At 52.9% G+C, this 27,996-nt stretch overlaps 1 protein-coding gene and 1 pseudogene across 4 annotated transcripts; both read left to right on the forward strand.

Moving 5' to 3' along the window:
• On the forward strand, nucleotides 1-27,926 carry Abcb9 (ATP binding cassette subfamily B member 9). 4 transcript variants are annotated; one of them, XM_046446292.2, is made up of 12 exons: nucleotides 2-202; nucleotides 5,923-6,622; nucleotides 11,609-11,723; nucleotides 12,246-12,376; nucleotides 13,411-13,616; nucleotides 15,550-15,747; nucleotides 16,722-16,850; nucleotides 19,194-19,382; nucleotides 19,834-20,007; nucleotides 22,500-22,659; nucleotides 23,917-24,053; nucleotides 26,728-27,926. In XM_046446292.2, exons 2-12 carry the CDS (start codon nucleotides 6,022-6,024, stop codon nucleotides 26,986-26,988), a joined length of 2,301 nt encoding a protein of 766 aa, XP_046302248.1. In that variant the 5' UTR covers nucleotides 2-202; nucleotides 5,923-6,021; the 3' UTR covers nucleotides 26,989-27,926. The 4 variants fall into 4 exon arrangements, with proteins under 4 accessions (XP_058435801.1, XP_046302248.1, XP_046302249.1 ...); XM_046446293.2 differs by having other exon boundaries at nucleotides 5-158; XM_058579818.1 differs by lacking the exon at nucleotides 19,834-20,007 and having other exon boundaries at nucleotides 1-202.
• Nucleotides 5,012-5,112, forward strand: LOC124093703 (U6 spliceosomal RNA; annotated as a pseudogene).
• Nucleotides 27,927-27,996: the final 70 nt, after the last annotated feature.

Raw genomic sequence — 27,996 nt, forward strand, 5'->3', positions numbered from 1 at the left:
CCTTGCAGCAGCGTAGCGCGGGTAGGAGGCGGGAGCAGCGGCGGGCGGAGCGCAGCAAGCTCAGCTCGCAGCGCGATCTCCAATGAGCTGCGTGGAACCTGCGCCCTGGACGACCTGAGCCAGCTGCGCGCCCCCCGCTACGGCCCACCTGGTGCCAGGTAAGGGCCCAGCGAGAGGGACCCCCGACCTAAGACCCTACCAGGTTAGTGCGCCAGGCCGGACACTGCGTGGGGAGCGTATGGGTACCCTTGCCTCGGTGGGAATAGGCATCTCGGCAGAAGGTGGGAACCTCCTTAGGCCCCTGCCAGGATACCTGGGACCCGGGCACTGCAGATGCCAGCCCCCTCCCCCACCGCCCCCGTCCCGGCAGCATCCCTTCAGGGACTGCAGGGTGGATGTTGTATTTCTTTTAACCCCTGAGGCGACGCCATCTCCTGGAAAATGGTGTGAAGAGAGCATTTTGGTGGGATCTTGGGAGGCTGATGTTCCGCTATGATGGGGCTGGAGTGACTTCTGAGGGTTCCCCACCTCCCACAGCAGGGCCTGACAGAGATCCTGAGCTCTCTGGCTATGACAGAAGCCTGGGGGTGGCCTGGGCCTGCCCACTTGGGCAGAGCCAGTCCCTTCAGTTTTCCCAGATGGCCCTTGGGCTGACACTGCTCCTCATGCACCCTCCTGGGCAGTTAGGCCTGTGGGTGCTCCTGCCCCGCCCTGGTTTCTGGGCCTCTGTGGAAATAGGCCTCCTCCCCCAGCTTGCTTTAACTGAGATAGCTTTAAGCTGGGTTGATGGACTACCCGCCTTCTGCCCCACCCCTGAAGATGGGATGGCCTCCAGGCCCCTGCTTCAGGTGGCCCAGGGCCAGGAGACAAGAGGAAGGCTATAGGAAGGGTTCCCCAGTTTGCTTGGCTTAGGCCACAAGTTACCTGCTGCAACTTTCCCAAGTCCCAGAGTGAGGACCGGCCCAACATGGAACACAGTGGGCTCAGTGAGGGTGGGAATCAGGATGGAACCACATGGGCCCAGCCCAGAACTGTCCCTGCCTCCAGAGATCCCACTGCAACACCATCCACCACACAGGCCTCTGCCAGCCAGTGCATGCTGAGCAGCCACTGGGTCTTCCCAAGGCTAATCCACGTTAGGGTAAAAGGCTCATCAAGTTTGGGGTGCACAGGGGCCACTTGGGCCACACAAGTCAGGACCTTTTCCTGCAATCCCTTAGTAGCCTGGGTAGGGGACCCCCAAAAGGGTGAAGTGTCAGTTCTTGATTCTGCATTCAACCATTTCCCATAGGCCACTCAGCTTCCTCAAGCTGTCTGGTGGGCATGGTAACTGTGGGCCTCCAGGGTGGTGGTGAAGAGCTGGGAGGTGCCTAGCACCTAGTAACTCCTTGCAGATGGTAGCTGTTGTGGTTGTAGTAAGAGTTATTTATTATTTCTTGGTTGTTCCATACCTTCTTCTGAAACTGACTGTTGGAGAAGCCCAACCAGTGTCTCCTCTACTGGGAAGAAAGGTCTTTAATGAGGCCTCCAGTGGGGATAGGGTCCCTTGCTAAATGCCATTCCTTAGGATTTGGAGTCATAGCAAGTTGCTCCTGACTGCCCTGGGCCATGTGGGGCCTGCCCTGGCCTCTGGCCACCACCTTGTCCTTGTCTCTTAGGCCACACACATCACCTGAATACCCACAGTTTGCCCTCCAGAGCCATTTGTCCAGCTCAGCTGAGTCCTCAGAGTCGGGCAGATGGAGGGCAGGGACATGGCAGCCTCATGATCTCCAGCCTCCCCACCCTGCAGCCTTAGCTTGTGGTCTTGTCCCCTTCCTTCTCCTGCTTAGTAACTTTAAAAATAACAGAGTAACTTGTCCTCACTGAAGACTGTAACCTGATCTGAACTGAGTTAGATTCTGCTCAGCCCGGAGCTTGGAGTAGAAGGACTCAGCACTTGGGGGTAGGGAGCTTGGGTGCTATCATGCTCTGCTTAGCTTGCTGTGTGGCTCTGGATAAGTCTCACCTCTGCCCTCCCTAGGCTTCACTTCCTCAAATACAAAGCATGATTCAGAGGGTCCATGTCATTGTTTGGAATTTTGTTTATTCCTGAGAAGATAAGTATTGGGGGCTTCCAGGTAGGCAGCTGGCCACCTGGGTTGTGGGACATCAGGAAGGAACTCCCCCAGTGACTAGGAGTCAGAGGTGGAGACCTGGCCAGGCTCCTGGGCTGCAATCCAGCCTTCATGTCCCTGGCTGATCTGTTACCTTTCCTGCTTCTGAGCCCCAACCCCTTTCTGGGGATGTGGATCTTGTGCCCACCAAGACGAGGCAGCGGCTGAGGTGACTGGCAGGACCTGGTGCAGCTGGCAGTGGTTTGGCCAGGAGAACAGGTTGGCACTGGGCCAGGAGCTTCCCTTCCTGGGCTCTGAGTGGAGCTCACCCACTCCCTCACTCCCCAAGGCCTCTGCATTGCAGCAGATGGAGCCTGCGCTGGCAGCTCAGCAAGAGCTGGGGTAGAGCAAGGGCCCAGCCAGGGGCAGTTGCCCATCCCACCCCTTCTCCTTTTCCCTGACCTGACTTGGCCCTGGCTCTCCTTGGAGCAGCGGTAGCTGACTGAGCAAGCAGCATCTCTGAGATGGACTAGAATCTGCCTGGAGGTGTTGGGGTAACAGCAGGGCCAAGCCTTGAGGGCCATGATGTCTCATTCCTCTCTGCATCTCAGACCCCTTCTTAGCATCTTGAGGGAGCTTGCCTACCCACTGGAGAGGTTGTTTTGCAGGATTAGAGCTATGGAGTTGAGAACACAGATACTGGAGCTTTCCATCCCAGCTCTTCCTAGCTGTGTGACCTGGAGCAGGTCACTTGACTTCTCTGCCTCAGACTTCTCAATTGTAAAATGAGGGAAATAACAGAACCTACTTCATAGGATACTTGTGAGCATTAATATGTATAAGTCACTTAGAACATTGCTTTGCACATGTCAACATCAATAAGTGTCAGATATTATTGTTGCCATTGTTATCCTCCTCATTATTTCCACCTTTGCTGCTTTGCCTGAGCCCTCACCGATGTGGACTCTTTTCCTTAAATAAGCGTACCCTGTTAGCATTTGTTATATTAAGAAGTATTGGTTGTAGCTCAGAGGAAAAGCGCTTGCCTAGCATGTGTGAGGCACTGGGGTTCGATTCTCAGCACCACATATAAATAAATAAAATGGAGGTTCATGGACAACTATATATATATATATATATAAGTCTTAGAGGCTAGGGGTTGTGGCTCAGTGGTAGAGAACTTGCCTACCATGTATGAGGCCCTGGTTTGATTCTCAGCACCACATATAAATAAATGCGTAAAATAAAGGTTCATCAACAACTAAAAAATTTTTAAAAAAGAAGTGTTGAGCAAGATACAGTGGTGCATCCCTATGAGCCCAACAACTTGAGATGCTGAGGCAGGAATATCTCAAGTTCAAGGCCTGCCTCAGCAACTTAGTAAAACCCTATCTCAAATTAAAATAAAAAATAAAAATAAAAAGGGTCAGGGATGTAGTTCAGTGGTAGAGCACCCATGGGTTCAATCCCTAAGACTGGGGAATGTCTTAGCCTGATGATTAAGAGCCCAGATTCTGGGCCCAGACAGACCTAAGTCCACATCTCAGCTTTGCTGTTCACCAGCTGTGTGATCATGGACAAATTATTAACTTCTCAGGGCCTCAATTTCTCATCTGCTAGCTGGGGATGATGACATGCAAATCTCACAGAGTTGTGATGATTTTATAAGTGAACACACGGAAGCTCACAGCCAGGGCTGGGCTAGTGAAGTGCTGTTACTTAACTGTGTGCTGTGGTTATTGGACACCTGCTGTGTGCCAGGCAGGCAGGGAGTCAGGTGCTGGGATCCTTCACATACCAGCTCAAGTTCTGGTTTGGGCCTGGTTGTCTGAGTGTATGGATCAGGTGACTTTGTTCCTCTGTGCCTCAGTTTCTTAAGCTGTAAGTGTAGGTTCAGTCACTCCACAGCACAGGTTCATCCCCTCTGCCTGGATTCAGCCATAGGGAGAGGACCTCTCTCAGGCCATACTCCCATAATGGTCACAATTCACAGCTGCCCCTCCTGTCACTCCCTTCAGGATCTCACTTAGTGCTGAAACTGGCCTTGAACTTAGGATCCTCTGACTCAGCCTCCTGAATAGATGGGATTAGGTGTGCACCTGGCTTGGTTACTATTTCTTCCTTCCTTTCCTTTCCTTTCCCTCCCTCCCTCCCTCCCTTCCTTCCTTCTTTCTTTCTTTTTTAACATGGAATGCTTCCTGAATTTGCGAGTCATCCTCCAGAGCTTTGCCCAGTTTGCAGACAGGACAGCCAAGCCCCCTTCCAGGAAGCACAGGTCAGGAGTTGGTGCTCAGGGACATGCCACAGCCCAGACCCAGCCTCACCCTAGACAAGCTCCACCTGCAGATTCGGGCCACCAGTCCTGCTTCCTGTGTCCGAGGCCCCCAGTGTGGGGATGTGCTTAGGTCAAAACAGACATCAAGATCCAGAAAACCAAAAGATCCTAGGGCTGCATGAAGAGGTTCTAGAAACTTCCAAGTAGATGCAGAGGCCCCTGGGCTGCAGTGAGACCAGCAAGACATACCCAACACTTCAAACTCTCTCTTCTCCTAAGGGTAGAGGTTTAGTTGAAGTAGGAGGAAAGCAAACAAGCCTTTATCTTGTGCTCACTGAATATAGTTAGTGATGATCAGCAACAATTATTATGTGCCAGACACCATGCCCGGAACTCACTGAGGCTCATGCATTAAACTTCGTGCTAACATTTTACAAATGAGAAAACTAGTTCAGAGAAGTTAGTGGCATTAAAAATAGTGGCCTGGGCTGGGGTTGTGGCTCAGTGGGAGAGCGCTTGCCTAGCATGCATGAAGCAATGGGTTCGATCCCTGGCACCACATAAAAATAAACAAAATAAAGGTATTGTGTCCATCTACAACTAAAAAAAATAAAAATAAAAATAAATAGTGACCAAGCACTTGCTTCAGCAGCACATATACTAAAATTGGAACAATATAGAGGATTAGCATGGCCCCTGCATGAGGATGACTCTCAAATTCAGGAAGCATTCCATGTTTTAAAAAAAAGAAAGAAATAGTAACCAAGCCAGACTGGTGGTGCACACCTAATCCCATCTATTCAGGAGACTGAGTCAGAGGATCCTAAGTTCAAGGCCAGTCTCCGTATTTAGTGAGACCCTGTCTCAAAAAATAAAATGAAAAGGGCCGGGCATGTGGCTCCGTGGCAGAGTACTTGCTTAGCATGTGCAAGCCCTTGGGTTCCGTTCCCAGCACTGCCAAAATGAAAAATGACCACAGTGCCCACTTGTAGAACTCTTCTAATCTCAACTTCACCCTTATGTTGGTGACAAAATCCTCCCACATCTACTCCCATGCCTCACCTCTGAGCTCACAGGCCTCCTTGCCTTCCTCAAGTTCGTGAGACTCACTCCTGCCTCAGGGCTCGGCCACGCCTCTTTCTAGTCTTGCTCAAAGTCTTCACCGTGAGATCTCTCCTGGCCCCCCCCCAGGTAAAACTCCCCCATTACCCTCTTGCCCCTCACTTCTTACCCCTCCTTTCCCCTCCCAGCCCTAATCTCAACATTCTATACCATTTACTTACTAATCTATCTCCCACATGACCCTGTCATCTCACGAGAGCAAGGATCTGTTGTTTTTGTTCGTTGTTAAATCCCCAACCCAAAGAACAGGCTTGGCCTATTACAGGTGGGAATATTAATGTTCCTTGAGTGAATGGAAGCGTCATAGCACTCTTGTTATTGCCACTTTACAAATAAGGAAACTGAGGCTCAGAGATGCCAAGTGACTTGCTCAAGGTCATACAGCCAGAAAGTACCAACTTGAACCCCTGCCTGATGCTTGCCCCATAGGTCAGTCTTGCCCTGTAGACCATGATGGCCTTGCCCCCGTGATTGACGGCCTGCCCCTGGTGCCTGCCCCTTGGCACCTGCCTGCGGCCAGCCAGCAGGATGCGGCTATGGAAGGCAGTGGTGGTGACGTTGGCCTTCATGAGCATGGACGTCGGTGTGACCACGGCCATCTATGCCTTCAGCCACCTTGACCGCAGCCTGCTGGAGGACATCCGTCACTTCAACATCTTTGACTCGGTGCTGGACCTCTGGGCAGCTTGCCTGTACCGCAGCTGCCTGCTGCTGGGGGCCACCATCGGGGTGGCCAAGAACAGTGCCCTGGGGCCGCGGCGGCTGCGGGCCTCGTGGGTGGTCATCACCCTCGTGTGCCTCTTGGTGGGCATCTACGCTATGGTCAAGCTGCTGCTCTTCTCTGAAGTGCGCAGGCCCATCCGGGACCCGTGGTTCTGGGCCCTGTTTGTGTGGACGTACGTCTCGCTGGCCGCCTCCTTCCTGCTCTGGTGGCTGCTGTCCACCGTGAGGCCAGATGCCGAAGCCCTGGAGCCAGGGGCGGCCACCGAGGCTGAGGGCTTCCACAGGGAGGCCCGACCTGCAGCCGAGCAGGCGTCGGGGGCCACGCTACAGAAGCTGCTGTCCTATACCAAGCCCGATATGGCCTTCCTTGTGGCTGCCTCCTTCTTCCTCATCATGGCGGCTCTGGGTAAGTGAGGGCCTGGGGCACAGCCCGGGTCACACGAGGGCTGAGGGCTCAGTGTTTGACCTACCAGGTCGAACCTCCAGGTGCTAAGAGAAGGAAACCCGAATTTCACTCCTACCTAATTCTACTCCTGACTACCCTGATCTTCCTGCCCAGGACTAACTCTGGGAGAATGTTCTAGAAAATTCCAGGGGGCAGGAAACAAGTTCTCACCTTTCTTTTCTTACTCCCAGTGTTTCCCTAGGCAGCAAGCACCTAAAAGCATGTCACCCCTGACCTCTGAGCTCCAGGCTCTGTTCCCTTAATGCACCCTGCATCTCTGCCCTTCAGCTGCATCTTGCAACTGCATCCTAGTCTCCTCGTTGTTGGGCTCTTGGGCTATTTTGGGGCTTTTCCTCTCAAAATGAATAACTTTGTTCATACACATTTTGTGAATGTGGCTCGATCTAAAGAATACATTCCGGAAAGTGGGATTGCTGGGCCAAAAGCATTTTTTGGTAATAAAACAAAATAGAATAGAAAACTTAAGGGTACCTTGCCTGTGATAAGATGAAACATTGTTTTGCAAAATTTTATGTTAGTTACCTCTGCCTATGTGCCACTGTGCCTTGGTTTGAGGTCAACATGCTGCCTCTTGGGTCTGGCCCACTCCAGCACCATGGCGGGGAGGTAGAATGGCAGGATCCAAACTCTGTGGTTCTGAGGTTCACAAGGCCTGAGTTAGAACCTCAGCACTGCTCCCTGAATTGCTGTGTGACTTGTTTCAACCTCACTTCTCTTGTCTATGGAATGAGGACTAGCAGCATTCTTATTTCAAGGCCTTGAAAAACTTGAATAAAAACAGATAGGACAAGGGCTAAGCACATCATGATGAGCACACGGGAATATTGGCTGTTATGACTCTCAGCATTTCAATTCACCAGATCTGAGCCTGGGATAGAGACAAACCCAGAATTAGCTGGGCACAGCAGCTCATGCCCATAGTCTTAGTGACTTGGCATTCTGAAGCAGGAAGATTGTAAGTTGGAGGTCAGTCTGGGCAATTCAGCAAGACTCTCTCTCTCAATAAAAAAAAGGGCCAGGGATGTAACCCAGCGTCTGGGTGCCCCTGGATTCAATCCCCAGCACCAGAAAGAAAAGCCAGGACATTCTCCAAGAAGACAGGCCACACTCGTAACTGGCCCGATTCTGTAGCCCCTCCTCTTGCTGCCTGCCCTCCACTGTCTCAGGCTCCTCATAGTGTGTGATGGGCCCTGGCCTCAGCCTTCTTGTCTGTCAAAGGGGCAGATAGTCCCATCATTCCTGTGGTGGTGAAGGCCAGCGAGCTGATGGGGGACTGGGACATTCCAGGCACAGAACATTCCCAGTAATATGTGTGACAAGTGTCAGGGGACCCCTTTCCACTTCACCAGCAGTTTCTCCTGGTCACACTCCAAGGCCTGGACGTCCCTCCTTGAAAAGCCTTCTCAGATCTGTGACCGTGGCTCTTTGAACTCGATTGTATACTGATGACATAAGAATCACACGTTTTCCTGCCTCCTGCCAGGCCTAACTCACTTGGGTCCCAGTGCCCAGCACAGGGACAAGCTCCCTGAGTCAGTGGGTAAGCAAATGATTATCCTACAGCAGGCAGATGTCAACCCTGTCTGCACCTCGTCTCCCCACCCACTGGTGCCCTGTGTCAGCTGGTTGTGCTCAGGGAATATAGCGTCCTACAAGACTGCCACGCAGATTCTGCCAGCCTGCAGGGTTGCACCAAGGTCAAGGGCTCAGACTTGGGCTCAGGCCCCCCAAATTCAGAGAACTTCAGGAAAGTTCCGATCTCAGATTTCCACACTGAAACGGTGTCTTTTTTTTTTGTACTGGGGAGTGAATCCAGGGGCACTTAACCACTGAGCCACATCCCCATTCCTTTTTTGTATTTTATTTAGAGACGGGTCTCACCGAGTTACTCACGGTCTCACTAAGTTTCTGAGGCTGGCTTTGAATTCAAGATCCTCCTACCTCAGTCTCAGAGGGTGGGCAGATAACAGGAGTGAGCCACCCTGGCCGGCTGAAATGGGGGGCCTCTGCTGGAATTAGGTGAGACTGTGGGAACTAGATGAGAGAAAGCACAGTGACTAGCAAGATCATCCAGCAAATGTAAGGAAATTGATCATTATTTTTCAATCAAGGGCATTGAGTCATGCCCAGCTTTTTCTGTATCCCCATAATCTAAAAACAGGAAAAAAGAATAAAACCAAAATCAACCCATCACCCATTGGGAAAAAAGGCTAGTTTGTGTTGAGTATTTCCTATTAACTTGGGATTCCTTTTTTTAATGCGATTTCTAACATTGTTTTGAATTTTTTAAATTGTTTTTCTTACGTTATTGGGGATCAAACTCAGGGCCTCATGCATGCCAGGCAAGCACTTTACCACTAGGCTCTATCCCAGCCATAAACTGGGATTCTTAAATGTGGATTCATGGCAGTCCAGGTACATAAATGTGGGTAAGTACTTAACCACTCTGAACTCCAGTTTCCTCTTCTGTGGAAAGTGTACATTTCCATGGGAAAAATAACAATACCAGCCCTGTGGGATCATGGGGTGACATCTGGGACTTGAAGATGGTAAGGGAGCAGATATCTGGGATAAGAATGTCCCACCTGGGCATGGTAGTGCATACCTATAATCCCAGTGTCTCGGAAGGCTGAGACAGGAGGATTGTGAGTTCAAAGCCAGCCTCAGCAAAAGCAGGGCACTAAGCAACTCAGTGAGACCTTGTCTCTAATAAAATCCAAAATAGGGCTGGGGATGTGGCTCAGGAGTACAGGGGTCAAGTACCCTTAAGTTCAATCCCCGAGACCAAAAAAAAAGTGCTCCAGGCAGAGGGATTAGCTGTGCCCAAGTCCTGGTGGAAGGGTGGCTGCTGGCCCAAGAAATAGCCAGGGCAGAGTGGAGCAGGGTAAGCAAGAGAGAGAAAGTCAGATTGCTCACCAGGGACCCTGTGGTGTAGGTTTGTTGTGAGTCACTGCAGAACTTTGGCTTTGGTGGTGGTGCACACCTATAATTCCAGTGGCTTGGGAGGCTGAGGCAGGAGAATGGAAAGTTTGAGGCCAGCCTCAGCAACTTAGGCCCTAAATAACTTACTGAGACTCTGTCTCAAAAAAATAAAAAGGGCTGGGAAGAAGCTCAGTGGTAAAGCATCCCTGGGTTCAGTCCCTAGAATTAAATAAAAAAAAAAAAAATTAAAAACTAGGTGGGGCAGGGGATTTTGGCTTTTACCCTGGCTGAGTTGGGAGCCAGTGGATGGGAACCATCTGAGTCATGTTAGCAGGATGCCACTGTCTACAGAGGAGGACAGGCCCATGGGGGAGGGGGAGGAGCAGCTATTGAGCTGGTGCAGGCAAGATTGGCAACTTGGAGCAAGGTGGAGGCGGTGAGAGCAGTGAGGGCGATGGAACTCTGAAAATAACCCAAAAGCAGAGCTGCAGGATTTGGAGTTTCACGTGATTCTCGTGCAGATTCCACAGAGGAAAAGGTTAGTTTGCATAATGCCTCACACAACACCTGGGACCCAGGAAAGTCATCGTTATCATCGATGCTTGTGGTTGGAGCTCACCGATGCCTTTTCTGTGGGTAAACTGAGTCAGAACTGCAACTCGGGCAGCACTGAGCAGCTGCGGTTGGAGACCCCATCTGGCTGAAGACTATGGGGTCTGAAGCCCATTAGGCCTCCATCTTGTAGTTCCTGCCAAATCCAGCAGAGGGCACTAGAACCACAGGAACTTGGCAGCCAGCTTAAGCAGAGTGGGCCAGGGCTGAGGATCCACACCTGCCCAGACTTCATTCACTGACCTTTATTGATCACCTACTGCATGCCCAGCTTCAACCCTAACTCTCTCTGTGGAAAGAGTTATAGTAAAAACAGGTCTTGGGACAAGTAGGGACCGAGCCCAGAGAGGCCATCCACATTCTGTGTCCACCTTTTCCGTGAGAGTGGACATCCCAGGTTACTGGGGGGCAGGTGTCTTAGCAGTTCATTTGTGCTACTGTAACAAAATACCACAGACTGGTAATTTATGAACAATAGGAATGTCTTCCTCACCACTCAGAGAAGTCTGCGATCAAGGCTCCAGCAGGCTTTACATCTGGTGAGGAGACATCTCTGTGTCTCCCAGATGGAGTCACATTGCTGCTTCTCCAAAGGAGGGACACTGTCCTCTCATGGAAGAAGGCAGAAGGGCCCTAATCCCATCCATGAGGACTTCAAGGCCCCAGCCTGTAATGCTGTCATATTAGTGATTAAATTCAACTTTGAATTTTGGGGGACACATTTAGAACCTAGCAGGAGGGGACAACGGAAGACGCCCTGAATTGGAGGCTAATTTGAGTCAAGTCTCAGTATTTCCCCTTACTTCCTATGTGATCTTGAACGAATGACTCAGCCTCTCTGAGGCTCCAGGATTGTCGCAAAGCCACAGGATGACAAGAGGGTGAGAAGTCAAAAAAAAAAAAAAAAGAGGGTGAGAAGTCACCTGGCAAGGTGTGAAGTGCCCACCACGAGGGGTGGGGCAGCAACGATCAGCACTGCATGGAGCCAGAACACCAGCCCCTTCCCGGGTCTTCCCAGGAGAAGAGCATAACCCGATTTGGCTTCCACCAGCCACTGCCTGCTGGGTGGCTCCTCAGCTGAGAAATGGGTGATGCCGGGGCCTGCCGTGAAGGGAAGGGACCATCATCACATGTGCCCTTGGCCACCACCCTCCATGCCTGGTGGCCATCACTAACATCAACCCAGTCTGTGCGGTCAGAGCCAGTGTCTCCTGTGTCCCTGTTCTCTGCAGAGCGGGGTGGGCAGTGAGCAGCCCGGGGCCCCATGTGGGAAGCAGAGTTACCCAGAGGAGAGCCCCTGGGAGCGGGCAGAGCCCCCTGGGAGCGGGCAGAGCAGGCAGGTGTGGGCTCCTGCTGCAGACGGACACCCTGAGCCCACCCTGCCTCCCCCAGGCGAGACCTTCCTGCCCTACTACACAGGCCGCGCCATCGACAGCATCGTCATCCAGAAGAGCATGGACCAGTTCAGCACTGCTGTCATTGTCGTCTGTCTGCTGGCCATCGGCAGGTAGCCACTCGGCCCGCCCTGCCCTGCACGCCCCAGGCCTGTATCCCTGGACGGGGGTTGTGGGGGTGCCAGGGCCTGTTCTCAAGGAAAAGTGGGGGCTGGAAATGCCTCTGGGGCCTGTCCGACAGCCCGTCGCCTGGTGACCAGCTCCCAAACTGGCTTAGAAACCTCGTCCCTGTGATCAGACCATATCCTAGTGCTGCACCCTCTTGTCTTGGTCCTCAGGGTGCCCCTTTCCCTCCCTGGCTGCTTTCTGAGCAGGAACCTAGGCCTAAGAGAAGGTCTAGCTTCAGTGTGCTGTTCTGGAAGGGAGGGTCAGCTGGCAGAGCTGAGCCCCTTGCCTGCCCTTGCCCTCATGGGGAGCTCCCGCAGGGAAGGAGGGACAAACCCCACAGTGTCAGCCCTGGACAGTGGCCTGAGGCTGGGTGCTCCTGCTGTCCTGCCAGCAGCGGAGGGGCGGCCGGGTGGTGGTTGTCGCAGTCGGAAGGACGCGGTGCTATAACATCTCTTATCTGCAATTAGCTCATTTGCCGCAGGTATTCGGGGCGGCATTTTCACCCTCATATTTGCCAGACTGAACATTCGCCTCAGGAACTGTCTCTTCCGCTCTCTGGTGTCTCAGGAGACGAGCTTCTTTGACGAGAATCGCACAGGTTGGTCCTGTTGGTGATGTGGGCAAGGGTGGGCTTACCTGGGTACGTGGTGGGCTCAGGCCCACTGCTCCCATGTCAAGTTCAGGGTGGAAGCACCCAGGGGTAGGCTGGTACCACTGGCCTGGCCTGAGCCCTGGAGAGCTGGTCCACCCACCGAGGTTTTGATGTGAGCTGTGGCCACCATAGGACCCTGGCCAGGCCACTCCAGGTCTCTGCTAGAGCCAAGGCCTCACTTTGCAAGGCCCTGTGGAAACCACAAGGGCCAGGACTACCCAGCCTGTGACCTGTGGGGGTGAGCGGGTGGGACACAGACAAGAGCAGCAATAGAAATCCGGTGTCCAGCTAAGACCCCAAGCTCTGAGACAGACCAGCCTGCTCCAAACCCTGGCTCCTCCACTAACCTCTCAGAGCCTGTTTTCTCCTCTGAGAAATGGGAAAAATAACTAAGTGCCAAGCCTGGTGCAGGGCACACACCTGTTAATCACAGCTGCTCAGGAGGCTGAGGCCAGCCTCAATAACTTAACAGACCCAGGCATGGAAGCACTCACCTGTAATCATAGTGACCCAGGAGGCCGAGGCAGGAAGATCGTGAGTTTGAAGCCAGCCTCAGCAACTCAGTGAGACCCTGTCTCAAAATAAAGAATAAAAAGTACTGGGGATGTGGCTCAGTGGAGAAGTGCCCTAGGTTCAGTCCCCAATGCTGGGAGGTGCTGCCAGGCTTTGGGCCCAGTGTCCCACATTAGGTAAGGGGCACTGCTCTCGCCCCCTCCCCAGCACTGACTGTTGCCCTCCATGGGGAGGAGGACTGCTGCCCCTTTCCAGTTTGCCTCCCCTATACGATGGGGTGGCATGGGGCTTACTCACCATGCTGGCCACTAGGTCTGGGCTCCCAAGAGCCCTTGAGGAGTGCCCTCCCCATCCTACCCAGAAGACAGGGACTCCCCAGTGTCTGCGTCAGGAGCCTCTTAGTGTCCCCTGCACCCACCACAGTGGCCCTTGTTGCTGCAGCGGGAGCTGAGCTGCCTGTGTTCCAGGGGACCTCATCTCCCGCCTCACCTCGGACACCACCATGGTCAGCGACCTGGTCTCCCAGAACATCAATATCTTCCTGAGGAACACAGTCAAGGTCACAGGCGTGGTGGTCTTCATGTTCAGCCTCTCGTGGCAGCTCTCCCTGGTCACCTTCATGGGCTTCCCCATCATCATGATGGTGTCCAACATCTATGGCAAGTACTACAAGGTAGGCCCTACCTGGCCCCACTGTCTGAGCCCTGGTGACCGGCCAGCTGGAGGCTGGGTTATGTTCGTTTATCCACTTGCTCGTCAGATAGACAGTCATTGAGCGCCTACAATGTGCAGGCCTGGGAGGCATCAGTGGAACAGACAGGCCCTGCCCTCCTGGAGCTCCCATTCTAGTGGAAGAAATGGACCATAAGTGATGATCACAGCAAGTCCCCCAGGGCTGTGGGAGATGGCAAGTGCCGAGGAGAAACAGGAAGCGAAGAGATAGAGACTGAGCGCAGGCAGTGGCAGTTACAGCCTTGCTGGGAGGGATCAGAAGGAGGTAGACGTCTAGCCCCAGCAGGCACAGCCAGTTCAAAGGCCCTGAGGAGGGGATGGGCCTGGTGTCTGAGGAGCTGCAAGGTGGCCAGCAAGGCTGCAGTGATGGGGGAGGGGCAGGTACCCGCTATAAGGGAGGAGGTGACAGGCAGAAGGCACAGGTCTTGCAAGGACTCTGAGCCACCAGCTCACTCTTCCTATGGGTTGTGAGGGGGCTTGGGCCCCTCCAGCTGCCCCCTGCCCCTGCCTTTGCTGGGAAGCAGGCCTGTGACGAGTCCTAAGGGACAAGGCTGGGTCCAGACAGGCAGGCCTGTGAGCGTGACAGCTGCAGAAGCCCCTTCCCCAGTGGTCCCAGTCCATGGGAGGGCTGCTAAGCAGAGGCTTTGGTACATGATGGACTAGGTCTTGCTGGAGAGATCACTGTCCCCAGCTCCATGGGAACCTTTGGAACTCGTGATCTAAGGCCAGAGTAGTGAAGGAAGCCATCTCCTTCCCAGTCCCAAATGATTCCAGTTCCCATGACCCTCTCTAGCCACAGGGGAAGGGTCTCTTCCCCACAGTCCTGAGTCACAAGCCCACCAGTTTCCTCATTGAGTAGAGAAGGCAAAGAGTTGGAAACTGAGCTTCTGCTCCCAACTCCCACTTCCTGCTGGACAGGGCCACTGTCCCAGTGTCCCCTGGGTTATGGGCAGGCCCCTAGAGTCCCCATTCTGTGCCTTGGGCCCTGCCGTCATGTATAGGTGGGCAGAGCCTCAGGGAAGTTCTACGTAGCTTGTCTACCTCACATCAGATTGTGTTAAATATGGCCAGCGAGTCATCCCCACAGATCACACACACAGCTCCGTAGCCAGACACAGCTGCACGGTGAGGCTCCCTGGGGCACCCCAGCACCCTGTGTGCCTCCTGTGGCCTGGGCATGGAACACAGGTCCTGGGGCATGCTGCTACACAATCCCATCTGGGCCTCGCAGGCAGCTCTTCAGGCTGGTTTGAGGCTCTGAGTGTGTTGACTAGAGCGATGAGCACGGCTCCGCCCAGGGTCTCCTCCAGAGCCCTTCACCTGGGACCACTCCTCAAACATCTACCTTTGATCATAGGTACACAGCAGGGGCAGGTTTCATAAGCGTGTCCTCTACTGCTGTCTAGAACTTGGCTGGGAGTTCTGGAATCTCTGTGCCACCCTCAGACTCTCACTAATTTATGCTGATGATGTCAACAGTACCCCCTTCAGAGCTGGCATTTCTCGAATGGCATACAACCTGAGCAGCTGTCCAGGGTCTCTCTGCTCTTATGCCAGCACAGGATCACGATTGAGGCTCCTTTTCTGAAAGAATTCCCAGCCCACAGTCATGAGTGGCTTCCTTTGAGAACTGAAGATGACTTAAAGATTGCCCCTCACCCCCCAGGAGCTGGGCCAGCAACCCGAGGGCCCTGCGGGAGCCTGTTCTCAGCTGGGAGGAGACAGGGTGGGAGTGGAACTGGACCTTCTCCTTTCATCTGGGGACTTCCTGCAGCACCATGGAAAGGGAGAAAGGTCCAGAGAGGCCTGGGGCTCTGGCACACAGTGAGGCTGTCTGTTTGGGGGGTCTCCTCCTTGTCCCCTCCTGCCCACAGAGACTTTCCAAGGAGGTCCAGAGTGCCCTGGCCAGAGCCAGCAACACAGCTGAGGAGACCATCAGCGCCATGAAGACTGTGCGCAGCTTTGCCAATGAGGAAGAGGAGGCAGAGGTGTATTTTCGGAAGCTGCAGCAGGTGTACAAGCTGAACCGGAAGGAGGCGGCTGCCTACATGTACTACGTCTGGGGCAGTGGGGTACGTGCCCCTGGCCAGCAGGCCTGATGTGGAGAATGGGATGCAAACTGGGGAATCCCTCCATCCAGGACCTTGGCCCAGATCCTCACATGTCAAAACTAGCACAGAGATCTTTCCAGAAAAGAATGCAGCCTTCTGGTGCATGTCCTCTGGGCGCCTCTGCTATCTCTGGGGCATGGGTGGCAGGAAGGGTAGGACCTTCTTCATTCACCTGGGGCCCACCTAGGCCACCTTCTGGCAGGTCTCATGCCTCAGCCTCACACTCCCCAGGTGAGTCCTGGGCCCTCCCGGAGAACGCGGCCCCATTGAGAGGTGGCTGGTGGGGGCAGAGGGGAGAAGGTACATTTTGTAGCATCCATAAAGGTACCTGTGGTCCAGACTTGACCTCATCCTGAGCTGGGGATGAGACAGACTGTGGCCCTGGGCCGGTTGTGGGTTGTTCTAAGTACCAGTCCATTCATCTCCCAGACCACCCCCCATGAGCAACAGGGGGCAAGGGTGCCCCAGACACAGCCCCTCCTTCATGGAGCCTAGCTGGGAGGAAACAGACCTCATTGTCCCACTCTGTCCAGCTGGCTGTGTAGCTTTAGCGACCTCTCTGAGCCGCGCTTTTCCCAATGAGGAGGACTAATAGCTCTCCTTGGCCAGCTGAGGAGCTTGGGGTGGTGTGTGTATGCCAGGACCTTACAAAGGAAGCCTTGTTCTCAGGCCAAGCCCACAGCCTACCCCTGCTGGAGGCCTTTGTGGGGAACCTCTCCAGGGCAGGGGGAGGGGAGGGCCTGGGGGAGAGGCCACAGTGGGGCGGACCTCCGTGCCAATGGCTGGAGTTGGAGTTTGTGGCTGTGTGTGCAGAGACCTCAAGGGCTGCTCTCATCTCCCTGTGTCCCCACCTCCCTGGGATTTAGGGAATTGAGAGACAGGGGTGGGATCTGAGCCAAGGCCCCAGTGACCCAAACCCTCTCCCTTCACCCCAGCTCACGCTGCTGGTGGTCCAGGTCAGTATTCTCTACTATGGAGGCCACCTCGTCATCTCGGGACAGATGACCAGCGGCAACCTCATCGCCTTCATCATCTACGAGTTCGTCCTGGGGGATTGTATGGAGGTGAGGGCCTGGGTGGGAGGGTATAGGGAGAGCAGCTAAGGTGGGGGGCCGAGGGTGTCGTGGTGTCTCCTTTAAGATAGGTCATCATAACCATGAAGGTCCTGCAAACAGGTGACTCCGTGGATCCAGCCAAATGGCAGTGACAGTTGACGTCAGGAAATGCTCATAAGAGCTTCCTGAGAGGTTCTGAAATTCCCATTTCACAGAAAAGGAAACTGAGACTCAGAGAAGTCAAGTGACTTGCCCACACATTGGGTGGGGAGCTGTGTTCAGAGCTGGCCAGGTGGCACCTCGGCTCAGCCCCCGTGAAGAGTGGCGCCAAGCACGGGCAGCCAGGGGTGTTGCAGACTGGGCTTGCATTTAGGTCCCCGCCTAGCAGACCTGCAACTGGGTGGACCACACCCGTTTGTCTGGGAGGTGCCCAAAAACTGGGGAATGGGTGTGGGAGGTGAGCTGGAAAAGGGAAGGAGGTCCACAGAGCTGTGTGCGCAGCGGGCTCCGTCCTCCCGTGACCCCTAGGGCCAGCCCACGCAGCAGCCCCAAGCACTGGTGGAGCCAGGCGGAGCCCTGAGCGTCTGCCCAGGCCACGGTCAGTGCCTGCAGGGGCGCTGCCGGTTCTCCGTGCGCCTCCTCCCCAGAGAAAAAGCCCCCGCACCCACACCAGATGTGGGGACCACTGCAGCCACCCCTGTGCTGCTGATGGACTCGGCAATCATTCTGCCTCTGGGAATCCATGCTTCAGAAATACTCACTGCCAGTGGGCAAAAGCCTGTCAAGGATGTCTGGGGCAGCGTTGTCCATTTGCGTGAGTGACAAGCAACCCAAATGCCCCCACATCAGCCAAAGGACAAATATGGTACATCTCTGTGCCAGAGATGGTATGTCCGTACTTTGAAATCCCAGAGATTCAGGAGGCTAAGGAGGAGGATCCCGAATTCAAAGCCAGCCTGGGCGACCCAATGAGACCCCATCTCAAAAGAAAAAGGACTGGAGATGTGGCTCAATGGTAGAGCACTCCTGGGTTGAGTCTCAACACAGGGAAAAAAAAATTAAAAAGGAAGGAAGGAAGAAAGAAATGCTAGGCAGCCCTCCAGGAATGAGGCAGACTTTTCTGAGCTAAAACACACTATCCAACACAAACAGAAAACCCCTGATCGAGCCGGGTAGTCTGATGCCCTTTTTATTTTATTTTAATATTTTTTTAGTTGTAGATGGACACAATACCTTTATTTTATTTGTTTATTTATATGTGGTGCTGAGGATCTGACCCAGGGCCTCACACATGTGAGGCAAGCGCTCTGCCACTGAGCCACAGCCCCAGTCCCTCATTTGTGCATTCTTAAAATCTCAAAATGAATTGGCTATGATGTGCATGTATTTGTGAACACACAGAGAAAGGGCTGAAAAGATACAATACATTGGTAACTATGGCCATCTCTGGGATAAAGGAGCGTGAAAAAGAAGCCACCCAGTTCTCATGTCTTAGTAGTAATACTGTTAGTATTAATGACAGTTTTAGTTGTGGCATATTGAGCATCACAGGCCAAGCCCTATCTCCACAGCAACATGCCCTGGTGTTGCTCTTACCCCCTTTCCTCCAGTGAGGACACTCAGTTATGGCACTGATGCACCTAAGCTCAGGAACCAGGTGTGCCCAGATTCTAATCCTGCCTCTGCAACTGCTTGGCTATGGGACCTGGGGCAAATACTTGAGTCCCCTGTGCCTATGAGAGAACCTACTTCATAGCATGTAGAAAGCACTAATAAAATGGGCCATTAATACAATTAACCTTTACATTGGATACATTTTTACCCAAGGAGAGTCTACTTATGACAGATATACATCAAGACCCATTTTTATTTAGTATTTATTTTTTAGTTGTAGTGGTCATAATACCTTTATTTGTTTTATGTGGTGCTGAGGATCAAACCCAGGGCCTCACGCTTGCTAAGCGAGCGCGCTACCACTGAGCCACAATGCCAGCCCCTCAAGACCCATTTTAAAAATTGAAATTAAAATATGTGGTGGCAGCTGACCAGCCAAGGTGGGATCACTGCCTTGGCACATTCTTACAGGTTCATTTCTCTGCATTTCTGTCTCCTCTTCTTCTCCTGGGTGGGGGTGAGAATTGGTAGCAATGACCTTGAGGCACACATACTCCTGGCCACCTTGTCTTTTGTTATTGTCAGTGTCCACTGTGTTAGCAGGTGTCCTGGAAGCAGCCCCTGTGTCTCCCCAGAGCTGCAGCTCTGTCCTTGCTCCCTGCACACCCTCGTATCTCTGGTACCTCAGAGGGTCCCAGGAGCGGATATTGGGGACATGAACATGTCTCTTCCCTGCAGTCTGTGGGCTCTGTCTACAGTGGCCTGATGCAGGGCGTGGGGGCGGCTGAGAAGGTGTTCGAGTTCATTGACCGGCAGCCCACCATGGTGCACGATGGCGACTTGGCCCCTGACCACCTGGAGGGCCGTGTGGACTTTGAGAATGTGACCTTCACCTACCGCACACGGCCCCACACCCAGGTCCTACAGGTGAGAGGCAGACGGGAGGCTGCCAGCGTCATCCTACCCTCTTCAGGAGTCTGGGCTCCAGCTGGGCAAGGCGTGTCCTTAACAGATGGACTCCAGATAATAAGCTCTGGGAAGGAAAGAAATCAGGGTGTGGTGGTAGGGAGCAGCGTGAGATTGGTGAAATAGTCAAAGAGGCTTCTCAGAGGAGGTGGCATTTTGAGCTGGACCTGACCAAGGAGCCACACCCAGCCAGGTGGCTTGCTGCAGTGAAATATTCCAGGCAGAGGACACAGCAAATATGAAAGTGCTGCCAAATCAAGCGTTTTAGAAAGGAGAACACCCAGGGATCAGCAGTGCCCAGCCGCAGCCTAAGAGCGGGAGCGGCTGGGAAGGGCGCCCACCTGTGTCTGAGACAGTGTCCAGCCCTAGAACCTGGACCTGTGACCCCACACTGTGCCTGTGTTCCTTGCAGAATGTCTCCTTCAGCCTGTCCCCAGGCAAGGTGACGGCCCTGGTGGGGCCCTCTGGCAGCGGGAAGAGCTCCTGTGTCAACATCCTGGAGAACTTTTACCCCCTGCAGGGAGGCCGAGTGCTACTGGACGGCAAGCCCATCGGTGCCTATGACCACAAGTACCTGCACCGTGTGGTGAGTGTGGTCAGGCCCTCACGGCCCTCGCTGCCCTCCGGCCTTCCTCTGACCTTGGCTAATCTCTCACGCAAGCTGTGACACAGAGGCAGAGAAGGTGCAGTTCACAGAACTGTCACCAATGCACCATCATGAGGTCATGACATAGAAGGTTCTGGCACTCCAGAAACCCCATGTACCCTTTCTTTTCCCCTCAAGAGTATGTCCCACCTGACTTTTATGATCACCGTTTTCTTACTTTTCCTTAGTTTTACCATCTGTGTGTACCCAGAGATGATCTGATCTGAACTTCATCTAGACAGAGTTCTGTGTGTGGCTCTCTGTATCCAGGGTTCTGCGTCTGCAGATTCAACCAACTATGGATGGGAGATATATTTTTTAAATTATCTGCACTGAACGTGTACAGACTTTTCTCTTGTCCTTGTTTCATAAACAATACAGCGTAACAACCATTTCCATAGCCCTTACACAGCCTTGTTAGGTATTACAAGTCATCTAAGGTGATTGGACATCTACAGGAGGATGTGGGTATGTTATATACAAATAGTGCCATTATTAGGGACTTGAGCATCTGTGGAATTTGTTACCTGAGGGGATCCTGGAACCCATCCCTGAGGACGCAGAAGGATGAGCCTTTCCTTGGCATTGCCTGTCTTTCGGCTCAGCATCATTTAGCCGTCCAGGCTGAGGTTGGGGTTGGGGTCCATCCATCTTCATTGCCAGATGATAATCTGTTCTGCTAACATGTCACAACCTATTTATGCCTTGTGCTCTTGATGGGTCTTTGGGTGGTTTTCTTTTTTTTACCATTACCAAGGATACTATTGAGGGATGTGGACAACTTTGTTCCTGTCTCTTGGGGCATGTGGCTAGGTTCTCCTGAAGAATGACCTCAGAGCAGAAAAGCCTGGTTGGAGTAGATGCTGATCCCCAGCCTCAACAAATTCTGCCAGGACAGTTTCCCAGGGTGCTTATAATCAATTCAACCTTCCGCTAGCAGCAGCTGAGAATTCCAGCTGTTCCACATCTGGGTCATCTCCAGGACTCCAAAGAAACTGCTCCTGACCACGCAGTCCTTGGTAACTCAGAAGGAGCCTCAACACCCAGCCTTGTGCTGAGCAGGGAAGCCTGAATGGGTTCAGATCATATGCCCTATAAGGAACACCAACTATTAGGGGGTGACATCACCAACGTGAACTAAGTCATTTGAGAACCTGAGGGCTGTCACAGAAATTCCAGAACTACTGGCCAAGCTCTAGATGGTGGCAGAGGCCATGGACTGGGAACTCTCCCCGCATCAAACATATTAACCAGAGACAGATGGCTGGCAGATGGCCCAGCATGCGGCCCTCCAGATTGCTGACCACTAGCCTCAGGAAGAGGCCTCTGGGTAGAGCGGTGCAGACTGCAGCAGTGAGCACTCTCGGGTTCTCAGGCACTTCATGTCATAAGTCCTGTATTTTGCTAGAAGTTGAATGTATAGGGGCAGCTTTGGGGGGTCTTCTGCCACTTCCCAGCAACTACAGATATGAAACCCTTTTTCATGTATTTATTGCCATTGGTTTTCATCTTCTGTGAATACCTTCTTCATAATTTAAATTCAAAAATTTAATTCCCATAAACAAAACAGTAAAATGCCACAATATAACTGTAGCCCCACAGTTTTAGTGAATTTTATAACTAAGCCAGGAGAGTTCCCCTCCACCTTCCCTGTCTAGGAAGTAACCTGCACTGGTATTTTGTAGTCGCTTACCAATTTGTTTCCATAAAAATATATTTCCATATATTTTAAGGAAATATACCAACATATGGAGGCATATGTACATTGTACATGTACATAGTGTTTTTTTAACTACACACACACACACACTGCAATTTGGCTGTGTGGATGTACTGTAATTATTTAACCAATCCCCAGCTTATGTACAGCTAGGTTATTTCCATTCATGCATTCATTCTTTTTACAGTATTGAGATGATATTTTTCATACTATTATTTTTGTAGGCCAGATTCCTAACTGGCATCACAGGACAATGACTCCTTTGAACTGTTTCCTCAGAAGGGAGGGGACAATTGCCAGGGAGGCCTTTGTGGCCTGGAGGCCTGCTGTGGCCTCTTGCTTCCTGATGGGCAGCTGCATTCACAGAGCTGCATTCTACACTTTCTCCCACACTCTGGTTTTCCCCAGGACAGAGACAGTCAGTGAACTTCCTCTCGGTGGTCAGGGAACTTGCCTTAGCCCAGAACAGCGTGCTTAGCTAGCCCCCTTTGTGAGGGGGAGGCTGAGGGCATGTGCACCAGCAGGACGAGAGAAAGAGAATGGGGGGGGGGGCCAAGAAGGCAAGGGGCAAGGAAAGGCAGCTGAGCACAGCCTGATTAGGTTTCAAACCTGAGACCCTGGGCGTCAGCCAGGCCCTGGCTGGTGAGGCTGCTGGTGACAGCTGGATGGACACATTCCTGGCTTCTCTGACAATCCCCTTGCTCCTGCACAGATCTCTCTGGTGAGCCAGGAACCCGTGCTGTTTGCCCGTTCCATCACAGACAACATCTCCTACGGCTTACCCACGGTGCCCTTTGAGATGGTGGTGGAGGCTGCACAGAAGGCCAATGCCCACGGCTTCATCATGGAGCTCCAGGATGGCTATAGCACAGGTACGGAGCCCAGCGTCACCTCCACTGTGCCTGTGGGTCTGTCCTCAGGGTGCAGTCTTCTTGGTTAAGGACTGCCCTCTGCCACCTACTGTTTACCTTTTCAACTTCCTTTCATTGAGATGAAATTCACATAACAGAATCTTCTTTTTTTTTTGGTACTGGGGACTGAACCCAGGAGTGCTGTACTATTGAGCTATATCCCCACCCCTTTTTATTATTCTGAGACAGGGTAATAACAATTCAGAGCTACTCTCAGCAATTTCCAACTAGGTGATACCCTGTTATTAAGTACAGCACCGTATTTATTGTACAGTGGCTTCCTCCTAACTAGAATGTGTAACCTTTGGTCAATATTCCCTCAGCACCTCCTATAGATTTTAAAATGTGATTCTTGAACAGGGAGTATCCCGTGGGTTCAAAATAAAAACACATATGAGGAGGTGTATAAGGAAAAGCTGTGTCCCTGTTCCTTCCCCCGTCCCTCCTACCCCCAGCAGGACTTTTCATTGGTTTCTTATATGTCCTGTAAATATAAATGTGAGTTCTTATTCCCCTGCCCTTTTACAGAAAAAAAATAATGGCCTTTCTATTGTGCACCCAGCTCTATTGACTTAGCTCCATGCTGGTGAGCCACCACGCTGATGGAGGGGCTGCTTCCTCCTCCTCTTCTTCCTCTTTTCTTTACTGTGTGCACAGCAGTGCACAGGCCTTTATGATAGTTGGTAACTGACTCTCCTCCTGCTGATGGACATTTCATTTGATGAGCTGCTTTGATTTACTTGTGGCAATAGCGGTGTTGTGAGTCACACACGCCACATGCCTCGGGCTGTGCAGGAATGATGGTGGGTAGGGAAATTTCCTGAGGCAGGCTGCTGCCCCAGGCCGTGCACCTGTGATGAAGACCTTTGCACAGTGCAGATGATATACTCAGGTTGTTGCAGCCTGGTGTTGTGAGCACAGGATGGGACTACCTGTGCTTGCTCTGGGAGGGCGGGACACAGCTGCAGCCTCACCAGCACACTGTGTGATCACACATGGGATTTGTGCCAGGTGAATGGGCAGAGCTGGGAACGTGGATCCACTTGCATGTAGCAGCCTCTTACAAATAGGGTGGGAATGCCAGTTCGTGACCTTTCTACTGGTTGGCAGTTCTAGCCAGCGGCCCTTTAAAACTGCCCAGGCAGGCCTCTTGCTCTTTCCAGGGGCTGCCCAGCCGCCTCCTGCTAACTCACTTGCCCCTGTGCCTCCACCATGCAGAGACGGGGGAGAAGGGTGCCCAGCTGTCAGGTGGCCAGAAGCAGCGGGTGGCTATGGCCCGGGCCTTGGTGCGGAACCCTCCCGTCCTCATCTTGGATGAAGCCACCAGTGCTCTGGATGCCGAGAGCGAGTACCTGGTGAGTGGCAGGATGGCAGGGGACACTGAAGCAGTCGCAGCTCCAGGTGGCCTGGGTCTCCCCTTCACCAGTCACAGGGAAGGGCCTAGATATGCCACAGGGGCTACCCAGGCCATTGGCTCCCTGAACTGATGAATTTACAGAGGGTAGAGAGCCAGAGAAGAGGTGGCCCAGGCCCGGTCACCCTGAGTTATGTGATAAGGAACAAAAGCACATCGTGACCAGACCCGGCTCAGAAGCCCCACCCTCTAGCTTAGTCTGTTTCTTAGTAGTTTTGCACAGGTGACCTACCAGCAAGCAACACCCTAAACCCCACAACCTGCAATTGGTAACATGACCTTGAACTCGTTACTTTTTCTCTCTTGGTCCCATTTTCGTTGGTAAAATAATTTTAATTGGTCCAGTAATGTGCTTGTAGATGGCTAGCTAGCAATCTAGCCCTGTATTGATCCCTGCATTCCAGAGATGATTACTGACCCCCTCTTAGCACCAGGCACTATTCTAAGCGCCAGGGTTACAGTGGCCTGCTGACCAAACAAGACCTCTGTCCCCACGCAACAAGTCCACAGTCCCCATGGTATTTCCATTCTTGTAGGGAAAACAGATAATAAACAAGGATGCAGGCAGGTGTTTCACCTGTGGCCTATGCTACAAAGAAAATGAAATGTCATGAGACACAGATTGGGAGGGGCCCCTATCATCAAAGACAAACACAGCTGGTCAGAGTGGAGGCCCAGTGGAGGCCCTGAAGCAAGATTTTATTCATTAACTACTTGTAGTTCAGAGGATTGAGCTCTGTTCTCATTTGTGCAGAGGTTCCCAGGCTGTTTTAGAGGGAGAATGAGGGAGGGGAGGGGGAGTGATCAGGGGTCCTAGTGGAAAACGGTGCAGGGTGCCCGGTGTGGATGCAATGAGGCCACCTGTGACTAGTGGCAGTGACTGAATTAGGATCCTGCCTCCCACAGAGGTTGGAAGATAAGGGCCCTATCCTTCCTGATGATGACAGCCCAGTCAATGCCTTTTGAGTCCTGAGTTGTAGGAGACACAGGCACCTCTCAAAAGAATAGAGAAGGGGTCATGTTCTAAGCCCTGTCTAGTAAATGCTCCAGGAAAGGACAGTCTGGGGCCTGTGGCAGGTGTTGACTTGAACAATAAGTCCCCCTGGCCACATTGAGCTTTCTCCAGCAGATGCTTTGATAAGGGGGCCTGGGACATCTTGGGATACCGCTTCGTGCTGCTAGAAGCCATACTAGAGTTTGGTCATCTCTTGGCACAGAGGTTTGGAGGAGCTTATATGCTGAGAGCTCTGTGGCTCTTGCCAGGGTTTAGCCAGCTAAACCAGGTATGATGGCATATGCCCGTGATCCTAGTGATTGGGAAGGCTGAGACAAAAGGATTGCAAGTTCAAAGCCAGCCTCAGCAACTCAGCAAGACCCTGTTCAAAATAAAACATGAAAGGGCTGGAGATGTAGCTCAGTGGTAAAGAACCCCTGGGTTGAACCCCCAGTAACAAAAAGAAGAAAGAAAAGGAGTCATCTATGGGGAGTTCTGGGAGGGCACCCCTGAAGGCTAGGCCAGCAGGTACAAGGGCCTGGAGCGGGGGACAAACCTGGCACGTTCAAAGCGGAGCAAAAAGTGTGGCTGCAGCCAGGGTCTAACAGAGAGAGGCAGGGGCACAGTCACAGGGAGGTGGGTTCCCCCAGCCTTTCGAGGAGTTTGAACTTTTCATGAAAATTAACCAACTTGACATTTCAGTTGTTAAGTTTAAAGAAAATGGAGCAGAAAGCAGAGAGTTCCCACACACCCTCCTCTTTCCCCTCCTGCCCCCATTCCTGACCTCCTGCAGCAGTGACCCATTGTTCAAGCTGGTGAAGCTGCGTGGATGCTTTATCACCTAAACCTGTGACAGGGCTCACTCTTGATGATGTACTTTTGACAAGTGTAGAATGTCATGTACCCACCATCACAGTGTCACAGGGAAGGTCTCGCTACTAGAGAAATCCCCTAGCGGGGTTGGATGTATCCTAGAAGGGGACAAAAAGCTTTTGGAGGGTTTGCAGCAGGCGTTTAACTGACTCAAAGTTTTTTTGTTTGGGGCTTTTGTTTTTGGTTTTGTACTGGAGATTGCATCCAGGGGCACTTAATTACTGAGCCACATCCCTAGCCCTGTTTATTCTGAGACAAGTTCTTGCTAAATTGCTCAGGGCCTTGCTAAGTTGCTGGGGCTGGCATTGAACTTGCGATCCTCTGCCTCAGCCTCCAAGCCACCACCATACCTGGCTCTGACTTCAGCATTTTAAGGCTGCATGGGGAATATTTAGGGGCCAGAGAGAAAAGCTGGAGTCCTGAAGGTGAGAAGGAGTAGTGAGAGACAAACAGGAGGGGGAAGCCACAGGCTTTGTTCGGCACAGTGTGGAATTGAAGGCTTTGCCTGGTCTCATTGGCCTGAGCGTCAGGGCTGATGGCCACTCACCAAGCCCCCTCCCTGTGTCGGACCTTGAGCTCTGTCTCTCCTAAACAAAATCCAGCTATCAGGTTCTGCTCCAGCTCTTGTTTTTCAAAGAGAAGCTGAGTTTCAGTGCCACAGAGTAAGGGGTGGCCTGGAGCCTGGTGGTGGGTGGCCCAGGCAGTCAGGTGGAGCAGCCCCATGAGCCAGCTCCCATTCTCCCCACAGATCCAGCAGGCCATCCACGGCAACTTGCAGAAGCACACGGTGCTCATCATTGCACATCGCCTGAGCACCGTGGAGAAGGCACACCTCATCGTGGTGCTGGACAAGGGCCACGTGGTGCAGCAGGGCACGCACCAGCAGCTGCTGGCCCAGGGCGGCCTCTACGCCAGGCTGGTGCAGCGCCAGATGCTGGGGCTCGAGCCCGCCTCGGACTACACAGCCGGTCACAAGGAGCCACTGGGCAATGGCACTCACAAGGCCTGACCTCGGCCCCTGCCTCTCCCAGTGGGGCAGAGGCTCTGGCGCCTGCCTTGCAGACACGCCCGTGGGGCCACAGCAGCTCCCAGCTGCCCTCCGAGCCCAGGTCCGTGGCACTGGGGGGCAACCTGCCACGTCCCACCTTTCACCGCTTCCTGCTCTTGCCCTGGTTCCACCCTGCTCCCAGGGCACTTCCAGCCTATGCTGCCATGAGCACCCCTCTGCTCTCCCCGCCTGGTCTCCCCTGCTGCTCCCCCACGCTCCTAGCAAAGGTGCAGCTGCCTTTTTAAACCACGACCTTACCAGGTTTTTTTACTGCTTGATTTGATGCACTACAGTCAACTCCTAGATTTCAAAAACATTTTTCTAATTGGGAGTAATGATGGGAAAATTCACTAAGGTGTTCCAGAAACTTCTGAGCCAGGAGTGAAGAGCCCTTCCTAATAGTCTGGGAGATGCCAGAAAAGAACTAGGCTCACCCTTACCCCTCCAGAAAAGGGGCTTTCCTGTCCCAGAGGGGAGCACAGGGGTGGAGTGGAACTGTCGCTCCCTCCTCCCAGCTTGGTGAGTCAGGCCGAGGGTGGGCGGGAAAGTGGGAGGCATCTAGCTGCCCATCGGCCCCCTGCCAATCAAAGCCAGTCTCACTGTGAACCACTGCAAACCTCAATGGGGGAGTGAGGGGCTGGCCAGGCCTGGCAGGGCCTCTGGGGTGCACCCAGCCCACACCCAGCGCTTTAGCCCCCTTGGCCCTGCCTCCTTCTTCCCCTGGCTGGCAGCCATCTGGACGCCCACCCTGTCACTCGGCTGTCTGGAGGCCCTTGGTTGTTTGCAAGATGCTTTCTCTTCTGTTTGGTGGATGGGACTGTTGCAAAGCCCAGGGACCAGCTTTGTCCAGGGTTGTGAGATATTGGGAGAACCCAGTCAATAAAGTGTACTACCTCTGACTCCTGACCTCTGATTCTCCTTGGGCTGTCTGCCCCATTTCCTGGTTAGGGTTTGGTTTTGGGGTTTTTT

Source organism: Marmota monax, unplaced genomic scaffold, assembly GCF_021218885.2.
Source record: "Marmota monax isolate L192 unplaced genomic scaffold, Marmota_monax_Labrador192_F-V1.1 WCK01_AAM20220418_F8-fsc00092, whole genome shotgun sequence".
NCBI lineage: Eukaryota > Metazoa > Chordata > Mammalia > Rodentia > Sciuridae > Marmota > Marmota monax.